At 35.9% G+C, this 12690-nt stretch overlaps 1 protein-coding gene across 4 annotated transcripts in view; it reads right to left on the bottom strand.

The window, feature by feature from the left end:
• The window catches only part of DMXL2 (Dmx like 2), a 171024-nt gene that overhangs the window by 56265 nt on the left and 102069 nt on the right, over nt 1-12690 (bottom strand). For all 4 annotated transcript variants that reach the window (XM_004088236.3, XM_030814091.1, XM_003266928.4 and 1 more), the window contains exons 15-16: nt 10973-11090; nt 3743-3862 (exon numbers count right to left, since the gene is read on the bottom strand). In XM_004088236.3, coding sequence (XP_004088284.1) covers nt 3743-3862; nt 10973-11090 — 238 coding nt within the window. The remainder of the gene's footprint in view (nt 1-3742; nt 3863-10972; nt 11091-12690) is intronic.

Below are 12690 nucleotides of genomic sequence, written 5' to 3'. Positions count from 1 at the left end.
CAGCAACACAGTTGGAAACTTCAGGTCACTATGTTATGAAATAAGCCAGGCACAGAAATACAAATATCCCCTGTTCTCTCACTCATATGTGAGAGCTAAGAAAGTGGATCTCATGGAGGTAGATAATAGCATAATAGATACCAGAGAATGGGAAGGGTTGTGGGGTGGGTGAAGAGACTGTTTAATAGGTACAAACATGAAGGTAGAAGAAATAAGTTCTATTGTTTGATAGCACAGTAGAATGACTACAGTTAACAACAATATATATTTCAAAAGAGCTAGAAATGAAGATTTGAAATGTTCCCAACCTGAAGAAACAATAAATTTCAAGGTAATGAATATCCTAAATACCCTGATATGATCAGTACATATTCTATGCATGTATAAAAATATCACAGGTACCCCACAAATATGTATAATTATTACGCATCAATAAAATTTTTTTAAAAAGTTACTTTGGAGACAAGGTCAATTTTCAAACTTTTGCTTAGTTACCCTGATAAGCTTAAATTTTTTTTTTTTTTTTTTTTTTTTTTTACAATTTTACTCTGTCTTAGCACCAACTCCATCATGCGAGACTGACAGGGAAGAATCACAACATGTAAAGGCTAAAAGAAACCCCTTATACAGTCCAGTGCTTACAACCTTTAAAACACATTAAAAGCTTGAGGAATTTGTTAACATGCAAATTCCCAGGCCTAACCACAGAGACACTGATTTAGATGATATGGGGTAGATCCCAGTAAAGCAGCCCAGGTGTTTTTGAAATAGATGGATCATGAACCAAACTTTAAGAAATAACAATATACTGCCTCACTTTTAGATTAAGAAATTTAAACTCAGAGAGCTTAGTGATTTTCCTGAGGCCATGTAATTAGCTAGGGGGAAAGAAGACATTAGACTAGCAGCCTCCTATCAAGTATTCAAATCAGAGAATGATTTCAAGAATAAACACAAAAACTAAAAGTTCTAAGAAAATTTAAGATAGTATTAGTTGACAGCCTTTGTAAGCCATATTGACTTGATCTTCCAAAGACCTTCCAGTGAGTGTAAATCTCTAAGATTCAGTTATCTGTTCTTCCATGACATATAAGAGATACTCTATATTTTATTTATTTTATTTATTTATTTGTGTATCTGTCTCTCCCAATTGGACTACAAATTCACTAAAGGCAGGGATGATGTGTTGTTACTGCCTTGTACGTCTCAAAGAGCACCAGAATATCCAATAAATAATAATCAATCCTCTTTTGTTTCTGTTAAACATGTTAATCTATCTTATAATGTCAGACCACTAAGTAAGAAATATGAAAACTTTTTTTGTAAAATGAAATAAGACTACAAACTTGGTTCCGTAGTCAGAAGACAGGAGTCCCACTCCTGGCTCTATCACTAATGAGACGTGTTTCCTTAGGCCAGGCACTTCACCATCATCTCTGGCTACTTTCTCACCAGCTAACTAAGGTTAAACTACATCATTTCTCTTCCTGTAAATCACGCTATTTTCTAACATATATCTCATGCTAAGAAAGAAAATAAGAGCAGAAAAAAAAAGCAAAGACTTTAGAGTCAACAAGGCCTGATTTTGAAACTTAGTTCTGTGACTATACAACGGGACTTGGTCAAGTTACTTACCCTTACTCCATTAGTAAACTGGGGATAATATCTGTCTCACATATATAAAGCACCAATCTCAGTGCCTGGCACCCAGAAGGTACTCAACATGTTTCCCTCTCTAACAAAATTTAAACCCATCATTTATCCTCTAACAGGATCTTCACTACTGCGGCAAATTCAAGCGTTAAATGTGAATGGCAGGATACACTGTTAAATCTGCAGCAAAGATTAGAACAAAAACATAGATGCTTTCTATCACAGCTAAAAAGAGTACATTATTTGCCTCTACTGTAATCTCATTGTCTGTGACCTACTGCTGTCACAAATAGTGTAGGCAAGCAACTCAACTCTAGCCCTCGCTTTAGTGAGACACACGCTTCACAAGCAGTGGGGACAAACAAAATCACATGGTTCCTGTCCTCCCACAAGGACCTGTTACTACCTCTATAAATCTCTTCACAGCCACTCCCATTTCTGTGCCCAATTCTAGAAATTACTACATTTCTCTGCTGGGTGAATCTCTTCCTGATGAACTTGTTTTAGATCCCTTCTCTTGCATTTCTATCAAACAACATATAATGCAAAGAATTAACTCCAAAGGCTTTGAAAGAATTTTTAAATTCCCGGTGCCTCAAGAAGATTAGGCTCAACTAGGTGAAGGTAAAGGTTCTGTCACATAATTTGGCTTTTCTAATGCCAATTCATGGCCCAGTTAGAACTGCTACAATTGTGATAATTTATAACACATGTGAACAAAAAAGTACAAATTATTCTTTCACTGTATTAAATGTTATATAAAAAGTTGTATAAAATCAATTAATTACAAGACATAATAAAATCTTACAACTCAAATATTTTAACAGTTTAAAGCAGATTCAATGTGATATGGCTATCCATGCAGTTCTTCATTTTAAGAATTATCTCTCAAAAAATAAAAGTTTGTTTTTAAAAAAATCTATGATCAATTTCTTTGCTTCATACTACAGATTTCCCAATTAGTTTAGAGATTAATCTAAATGTGTACACCAAAAGAATGGCTGAAGTAATTTTTTAATCACAATTGCATTTCTTTTTTTGAAATGGCAAAATTGACAAAGGGTCTCACTTTGTCACCTAGGCTGGAGTGCGGTGGTGCAGTCTCGGCTCATTGCAGCCTCTGCCTCCAGGGCTCAAGCAATCCTCCCATCTCAGCCTCCCAACTATAGGCACATGCCACCACACTTGACTAATTTTTTATTTTTGGAGAGATGAAGTCTCACTATATTGCCCAGGCTGATCTAGAATTCCTGGGCTCAAGCAATTGTCCTGCCCTAGCCTCCCAAAGTGCTGGGATTATAGGCATGAGCCACCATGCCCATGCCCAGCCTGTATTTCTTAATGCTCTACAAAAACGGTTCTGCTTATAAGCCTCAGGCACTCCATCATATTTTATCAAACAGCAATTTATTTTATTTTATTTTTTTTTGAGATGGAGTCTCGCTCTGTCGCCCAGGCTGGAGTGCAGTGGTGCAATCTCAGCTCACTGCAACCTCCGCCTCCCGGGTTCACGCCATTCTCCTGCCTCAGCCTCCCGAGTAGCTGGGACTACAGGGGCCCGCCACCAAGCCAGGCTAATTTTTTGTATTTTTAGTAGAGACAGGGTCTCACCGTGTTAGCCAGGATGGTCTCAATCTCCTGACCTCGTGATCCGCCCACCTCGGCCTCCCAAAGTGCTGGGATTATAGGCGTGAGCCACCACGCCCAGCCAATTCTGCTTATTTTAATGATGATAAAGCTGATGATGTACAGTGTATTGGATGGGAATGTGTATTAACAAAAAAGTATAATATTAGTTCAATGGACATCTAGAACAGTCATAATGTACACTCAATAAATATTCACTGAAAAAATAAACAAAGCTTTTATTTTTTTTCAATATGTCTAATGTGCCCATAGGCTGGTTTTTAGGATTAACCAGTTTCAATAATGATTTATGACCTTGTAATTAAAAGTTTAGAAGAGACATAATTCAGCAACTCAATTTACAGTTAATGGAACTTCATTTTACAGAATTAACCAAAGTAAAGCATATTCTATAAAATGAATTTATTATGTATCATCTCTGTATAAAACTGTAATTACTTACCTAAACATGCTTGTACAGATTTAAGATGAAGGTGCCACATATGCAGAATAGAGTTATTATTGCTGTCCTTCTCAATTACTACTAGAAAGAACTTTTCTGAAAATGGTGGTGGGCGGTATCCTATTATTCAAAGGAAAAGGATATTTAAATTAGTATGTTTTTATGGAGTTAAAACAACACTTTTTAAAAGCTACCACCACCTCTTGATATGCATGGAAGTTGGGAAGAAAAGGCAAGAAAGACTTTAAGGAAGAGTTTTATATAATTTTTGTACGGAAAGTTAGATAGCTATCAAGGACTAATGAAGTTATGTCAAAAGTACACAAAAGCTAACATGAAAGGATACCTACTGGTCAAAGAGGGGACACTTCGAGCATCAAAGAATAAAACTGAATACAATTTGTTAAAACATATTTATCCTATTACAAACTATGAGTTCACACAAATACCAAAAGAGGGTATATAAAAAAGAAAGGAAAGGAAAGGAAAGAAAAGCAGCAGCAGAAGAATGGGAGGAGGAGAGAAGGGAAGGAAGCCGGGTGCTGAGCATACAAAAGCTCAAGCCAGCCTCACAGGATGCCCCTGGAGCAACCGGGGCACTTACTCCTTATTTAGAAAACTGGCAATTAAAAAGAAATAATAAAATAAACATTCATCCTAGAAGGAGCAGTGGTAGGGTAAAGAAGAAATTTTGTAGAAATTCCATGCATTTTTTTAAAAAAGACATTACTTGTATATATAATTTTCCCTGCTGACAATTATATTTTTCATAACTGAAAATGAAATCTATGCAGGATAATAAAAGTTTTCCTTAATCATTAAAACTCATAATGACAACATATTGGTAATGAGCGCTGCTAGAGTTAAAATTGTGGCCTCTAACCATTTCCATTAAAAGAAACAGTTTGGCACCGCATGTTCTCACTCATAAATGGGAGTTGAACAAGGAGAACACACGGACACAGGGAGGGGAACATAACACATCAGGGCCTGTTGGGGGGTGGGGGGCCAGGGAGGGGACAGCATTAGGAGAAATACCTAACATAGATGACAGGTTGATGGGTGCAGCAAACCACCACAGCACGTGTAAACCTAAGTAACAAGCCTGCATGTTCTGCACATGTATCGCAGAACTTAAAGTATAATAATAATTTTAAAAAAAGAAACAGTTTGGAAGGATGATTCCATTCTTGCAAAGGACAGCTACAAGATAAACCCAGGAAAATCTTGCTCCTGAAAGACAGTAAACTATTACAATAATGAGGTTATGTCAAAAGGACAGAACCTACTTCAAATGGTACTTAACTAGCCTAATATAGGACTATGTAAGCATTTAAAAAATGACTGCAACTGATTGAAATATCCTACATACATAAAAATCCGTTGAGTTATATGAGTACTTCTCTGTATGTATATTATAGTTCATTAAAGAGTTTTCTTAAAATGAGTTCATATTGATAATTAAAAGACAAAGAAATCCAACAACAACAACAAATTCAACAGTAGCAGCTAGAGATAACCGGCGTGCAGACTCCTCATTCTGAAACTGTCAATTAAATGGAAAGAACTAAGCACTTAACCTTCCCAAAAAGAACTGTTTTTCAAAGTAATCCAACAGCCCTAGTTGATAAAGAATGCTTTTCTTTACAGATGCTTTCCAACTAATAAATGAGAACTGAAAAAATTGGAAAATCATAATTTTTCAATCCCTAATAACTGGTTTAAGATCAATAATATTCAATGGAAGAAGCCATGAGATAAAGACTGCTGTCAAACTATAATGACACCACCAACTGAATCTTCCGAATCTTAATATGACTAAAAGTGAGATATCCAAATATTTTTTTTCTGGTATGATACATATGAAGTACATGGCATCACCTAGAATGCTGAACCTAGATCTAATCAAGTCTATAGAGCTAACTTCCACTTTACAGGAAATATAGTAGACAAGAAAAAGTTTAAACGACATCACAAGTAAGTAGTCAGAGAAACTTCTTTAAAAAAAAAAAAAAAACTTGCTCTAGAACTGAAGGAGATAGAGACACAAAAAACCCTTCAAATAATCAGTGAATCCAGGAGCTGGTTTTTTGAAAAGATTAACAAAATAGACCACTAGCCAAACTAATAAAGAAAAAAAGAAAAGAATCAAACAGACACAATAAAAAATGATAAAGGGGATATCATCACTGATTCCACAGAAATAAACACTACCATCAGAGAATACTATAAACACCTCTACACAAATAAACTAGAAAATCTAGAAGAAATGGATAAATTCCTGGACACATACACCCCTCAAAGACTAAACCAGGAAAAAGTCAAAACCCTGAATAGACCAATAACAAGTTCTGAAATTGAGGCAGTAATTAATATCCTATCAACCAAAAAAGCCCAGGACCAGACAGATTCACAACTGAATTCTACCAGAGGTACAAAGAGGAGCTGGTACCATTCCTTCTGAAACTATTCCAATCAACAGAAAAAGAGAGACTCCTCCCTAACTCACTTTATGAGGCCAGCATCATCCTGATACCAAAACCTGGCAGAGACACAACAAAAAAAGAACATTTCAGGCCAATATCCCTGATGAACATCGATGCGAAAATCCTCAATAAAATACTGGCAAACCGAATCCATCAGCACATCAAAAAGCTTATCCACCACGATCAAGTTGGCTTCATCCCTGGGATGCAAGGCTGGTTCAACATATGCAAATCAATAAATGTAATCCAGCATATAAACAGAACCAAAGACAAAAACCACATGATTATCTCAACAGATGCAGAAAAGGCCTTTGATAAAATTCAACAGCCCCCCATGCTAAAAACTCTCAATAAACTAGGTATTAACGAAACTTATCTCAAAATAATAAGAGCTATTTATGACAAACCCACAGCCAATATCATACTGAATAGGCAAAAGGTGCAAGTATTCCCTTTGAAAACCAGCACAAGACAAGGATGCCCTCTCTCACCATTCCTATTCAACATGGTATTGAAAGTTCTGGCCAGGGCAATCAGGCAAGAGAAAGCAATAAAGGGTATTCAAATAGGAAGAGAGGAAGTCAAATTGTCTCTCTTTGCAGATGACATGATTGTATATTTAGAAAACCCAATCGTCTCAGCCCAAAATCTCCTTAAGCTAATAAGCAACTTCAGCAAAGTCTCAGGATACAAAATCAATGTGCAACAATCACAAGCATTCCTATACACCAATAACAGACAGAGAGCCAAATCATGAGTGAACTCCCATTCACAATTGCTACAATGAGAATAAAATACCTAGGAATACAACTTACAAGGACCTCTTCAAGGAGAACTGCAAACCACTGCTCAAGGAAATGAGAGGACATAAACAAATGGAAAAACATTCCATGCTCATGGACAGGAAAAAATCAATATCGTGAAAATGGCCATACTGCCCAAAGTAATTTATAGATTCAATGCTATCCCCATCAATCTACCATTGACTTTCCTCACAGAATTAGAAAAAAACACTTTAAATTTCCTATGGAACCAAAAAAGAGTCCTCATAGCCAAGACAATCCTAAGCAAAAAGAACAAAGCTGGAGGCATCACACTACCTGACTTCAAACTATACTACAAGGCTACAGTAACAAAAACAGCATGGTACTGGTACCAAAACAGATATATAGAACAATGGAACAGAACAGAGTCCTCAGAAATACCACCACACACCTGCAACCATCTGATCTTTGACAAACCTGACAAAAACAAGCAACGGGGAAAGGATTCCCTATTTAACAAATGGTGCTGGGAAAACTGGCTTGCCACACGCAGAAAACTGAAACTGGACCCCTTTCTTACACTTTATACAAAAATTAACTCAAGAGGGATTGAAGACTTAAACATAAGACCTAAAACCATAAAAACCCTAGAAGAAAACCTAGGCAATACCATTCAGGACATAGGCATGGGCAAAGCCTTCATAACTAAAACACCAAAAACAACGGCAACAAAAGCCAAAATTGACAAGTGGGATCTAATTAAACTAAAGAGCTTCTGCACAGCAAAAGAAACTACCATCAGAGTAAACAGGCAACCTACAGAATGGGAGAAAATTTTTGCAATCTATCCATCTGACAAAGGGCTAATATCCAGAATCTATAAGCAACTTAAACAAATTTACAAGAAAAAACCCCATCAAAAAGTGGGCAAAGGATATGAACAGATACTTCGCAAAAGAAGACATTTATGCGGCCAACAAACATATGAAAAAATGCTCATCATCACTGGTCATTAGAGAAATGCAAATCAAAACCACAATGAGATACCATCTCATGCCAGTTAGGATGGCAATCATTAAAAAGCCAGGAAACAACAGATGCTGGAGAGGATGTGGAGAAATAGGAATGCTTTTACACTGTTGGTGAGAGTATAAATTAGTTCAACCATTGTGGAAGACAGTGTGGCAATTCCTGAAGGATCTAGAACCAGAAATACCATTTCACCCAGCAATCCCATTATTGGGTATATACCCAAAGGATTATAAATCATTCTACTATAAAGACACATGCACATGTATGTTTATCGCGGCACTGTTCACAATAGCAAAGACTTGGAGCCAACCCAAATGCCCATCAATGATAGACTGGATAAAGAAAATGTGGCACATAGACACCATGGAATACTATGCAGCCATAAAAAAGGATGAGTTCATGTCCTTTGCAGGGACATGGATGAAGCTGGAAACCGTCATTTTCAGCAAACTAACACAGGAACAGAAAAACCAAACACTGCATGTTCTCACTCATAAGTGGGAGTTGAACAATGAGAACACACAGACACAGGGAAGGGAACATCACACACCAGGGCCTGTCGGAGGGTGGGGGGCTAAGAGAGCGATAGCATTAGGAGAAATACCTAATGTAGATGATGGGTTGATAGGTGCAGCAAACCACCATGGCACATGTATACGTATGTAACAAACCTGCATGATGTATTCCAGAACTTAAAGTATAATAAAAAGTAAAAATAAAAATAAAAACTTGCTCTAAAACAAGTCAGTGGCATAATGAGGGTGTATATAAGGTATCACTTTAGATTAAAATACTCTTTAAATAGACAATGAAAACACAATATGTAAACTTTGTTTGGATATAGATTCAAACAAAAACACATAAATGAACAAAAACCTCAACATTTTTTAGACAACTGGAAGAAATATGGAGTAGTTATTGCACAATTCTGAGGAATTTTATTATTTTATCAATTTGATAATAGCAAATATGTAAGTAAGCTATTTTTAGAAATGCATATGGAAGTGAAACAACACTGCAGGTGGATTTGCTTTAAAATATTTCAGGGGGGCCAGGCGCAGTGGCTCACACCTGTAATCCCAGCACTTTGGGAGCCAAGGCAGGCTGATCACTTAAGGTCAGGAGTTCAAGACCAACCTGGCCAAAGGGGTAAAACTCTGACTCTAGTAATAATACAAAAAAATTGGCCAGGTGGATTACAGCCGAGTAGCTATAATCCCAGCTACTCAGGAGGCTGAGGCAGGAGAACTGCTTGAACCTGGGAGGTAGAGGTTACAGTAAGCTGAGATGACGCCACTGCACTCCATCCTGGGCAGCAGAGCAAGATTCTGTCTCGGAAAAAAAAAAAAATTTCAGGGGGGAAAAGGAAAAGAAAAATTGTGTAGACAAAGCAAGCGAGATAAAATCTTTAACCTACATTATGGGAATATGGAGGTTCATTTAATTATGCACTATAATTTTGTCTATTTTTGGCAATTTTCTTAACTAAAAGAGCAACTTTTAATTAAAACTTAGAAAGTACAAAATAAAGCAGAGGAAGAAAAGAGGAGAAACCTGCACAAGTCCTTTAAGAACACAGCTATAAAATCAGGAAGAAAGAGAAACTTCACACAAAAACTAAAGGAAAACCAAGAAAGCATTGAGGAAATCTTTTGGCCTGATTTAGCAGTGGCATAACAAATATCAAAAGTGAGAAATAAAGAAAATTTTTAATGCAAATCAATTAAAATATTATAAAGAAAAGTACCAACTTTAAGCATTGAATTCTGGTAAGTTGGCATATCTTTCCTGTTAGAAATAACGTGATAAATGGCAGCTACATTTGTTGGAAACCATATTAAAAAGATTAACCCAGGCAAAGGTAAGATACTACAGAAAAGTAAATTTTAAATCCGTAAAGCAGTACTGCTGTTATAATGACAGTGAAATAAAACTTAACTGAATAACAGAGATAAGAAAAGTTTTGTGTATGAAGAAAGATACGTGAAAGAAAAACAAGTTACTAGTCTGACGAGTGAAAAGATGTTTGAGCTAAGCTTCTTAGAATACAGGACCTCAATCTGATTTTCCACTAAAGCGAAGGAAATTGTCTGCACAAATTACATAGAAACAGTTTCCTTAGATGCTATACATAATTTCGTGATGAAGACTACACTAAGAAAATTAAGTATGTCCATCTGGATATTCACAATTTGTAACCAAATGAGATTAATTATCTGAAAACCCTTTGTAAACTAAATATTCGCCATAGACACTTAATTCTTAAAGACATGGCTTTTCAAATAGAACATGTTGGTTTTATAATTATGAAGTTATATATATACACACAATTTTATTTGCCAATTTAAAAAACAAAAGTTTAACGTCTGAAGGGAACATTTTAAGCTAAGTTATAAAGTTTAAACTAAACATCATATTGTTTGTTTTTGAAAGGGTTAAACTACTTACTTTCACAAAAAGGAAAAAATACCACACTTCAAAGGGGAAAACTGTGAAATGGTACCTTGCATTCACTATTTCCATGAGGTTTCTAGTGTCCCACACAACATGATACCTTACATCTTATATTCATCATTGGTCTGAAGCAATTTACTGGTAATTTTTTAAAACCTATAATAAAATTAACTGTTTTCTTTAAGATACCAAATGGAACTACCAATCAAAATAATTTAATTATAGAGTTGAAGAAACTTACTTTTTAAAACAAATTAAGGTTCATAGATACCATTTCTTAGTAAAAGTCTATGTCACCAGTGAATTGTCTTGCAAAATGTAATTTTCACCCACATGCCCTCTTCATCTACAAGCAAGCAATTTTGACAGAACTAACTGGTGTATCTGTCAAAAATTATGAGAGTGGTTACTTTTGAAGATCCATACTCAATGAAAGCTTAGAGATCATTTTTTAGCATGAAGGTAAACAAATGCAGACTATTTTCTTAAAGTACCTTGTGATGGCTGAAAAAATATTTCTGTTTCCTTTTTCTCCATATCTTCCTTATGTGGTTTATAGCCTATAATGAAGTCTTCTTGAAACACATGAAGCAACTGTGTATTTGAGCCACACTACAAATACAAAAAAAAAATGAAGAGGTTTTATCTTTGAAATTCCCTGTCTCCCATCTCCCATCTGTCACCTCCCCAATGCTAATGCAGAAGAAATATATCTAATAATTTCTATTCTTTACCTTACTAATTAGAAAGAAAAAAGCAACAGAAAAGAATCATTAAAACTATCCTGGTCAGAGAAAAATTACTTTCAAAGATGTCACAGCCAATAGCAGAATAGAAGAGCTCTAGTAGAAACAAATCAACAGGTTTGCTTCTCAGGAAAAAAAAAAAAAAAAGATGCTACAAAAACCCAAATTTAAAGAACAGTTAAGCAACCTTCACCACTTTGAGCCTGAAAGCATGAGATTCACAACTGACTGGGGACGGGTACACTACGTGAGACACACTAGACTACTACACAACTCGCAGTTTTTTCAATTCCACTGGAGAACAAAAAACAAAACAAAACCCAGAAAGCTCCTCAAAGCATCCCAATAGCTCTGTCTAGTGGGAACTATGAGGGATCCTATAACAGCCAGCAGGATGATACATCTCTAGAGAACTAAACTTACACATAACTAACTAGAACCCCTCCAAGGATGGATGAAACATCACTGTCAACTGCTATGCTCCATGACCATGTTTTAAGACTATCAGGAATGACTACTTAGAACCTTAACGGGAACTGAAGTTCAAGGACAGGCTAGATCCAAACAAAAGCTTATTTTAGAAGTGTATTAAGACAATCAATCAGATGGCTCCCCCAGAGATTTCAAGAAAAGGAAGCAGCTATGATTATCTTGGCATTGGATGAGGAGTCTATAACCTTATAGAATAAAGGAAAACCTGCCTCTTTACATAATAGAAAGAAATAAAAGGATTATAATATTAGGTTGGGCCATACAATTTTATGAAAGTTATAGGGTATTTTGTGTTTCTCTAGGTAAAAACATTAAAAATATCTTCACATTCATTGTCCAGGAGGTCATTTCCCCAAGGGACAAACAATAGATGAAAGTAAAGAGAAGGCTGATGTCTTCATGGATATAGAAATCACACAACACACTGGGAACAAACCTAGAAAGAATTTTAAACTTTGTCATTCATTATTGCTTACAGTTTACCAGCCCTTGTGTTAAAAATAGGCACAAGGAGCAGGGGAAAAAATGTTGAGCAAATATGAAGTAAAAAGACTGCTTTGTGACAGCAGACTATATTAATATCCCATGGTAATGAGTGCAAAGGAGGCTAAAGTAGGGGATGAATTTAACATCCAATCCATTAAAAATTAAGTTATCTATAGGAAGGAAGCCAACCCACTCTTCTACATTCCTATGGAGTAGAAAAAAGAAATCACAAGCTGAATCTGAAGAAAGGTGGGGCACTGGGGATTAAAAAGTTAAGCATTTCCCAGGAGGTATTAGCAATATGGGTCTGGCAGCCCCAGTTCTGCTATCAAGAGATGATGTATTTTATCTATATTAGCAGAAATGAGTACATTTTTCCCAACAGAAAGTGCAAGACACTAAAGAAAATTTATGATGTAACTCTATACTTGCTTTTAACTATAGTTGGCTCTTTCTTCATTTCCTTGTTTAAAACTATTGGCAGCTTT

The sequence above is a fragment of the Nomascus leucogenys genome, chromosome 6 (assembly GCF_006542625.1).
Source record: "Nomascus leucogenys isolate Asia chromosome 6, Asia_NLE_v1, whole genome shotgun sequence".
Lineage (NCBI taxonomy): Eukaryota > Metazoa > Chordata > Mammalia > Primates > Hylobatidae > Nomascus > Nomascus leucogenys.
The sequence above is the reverse complement of the archived record's forward strand: the minus strand, read 5'-3'. Positions and strand labels throughout refer to the sequence as shown.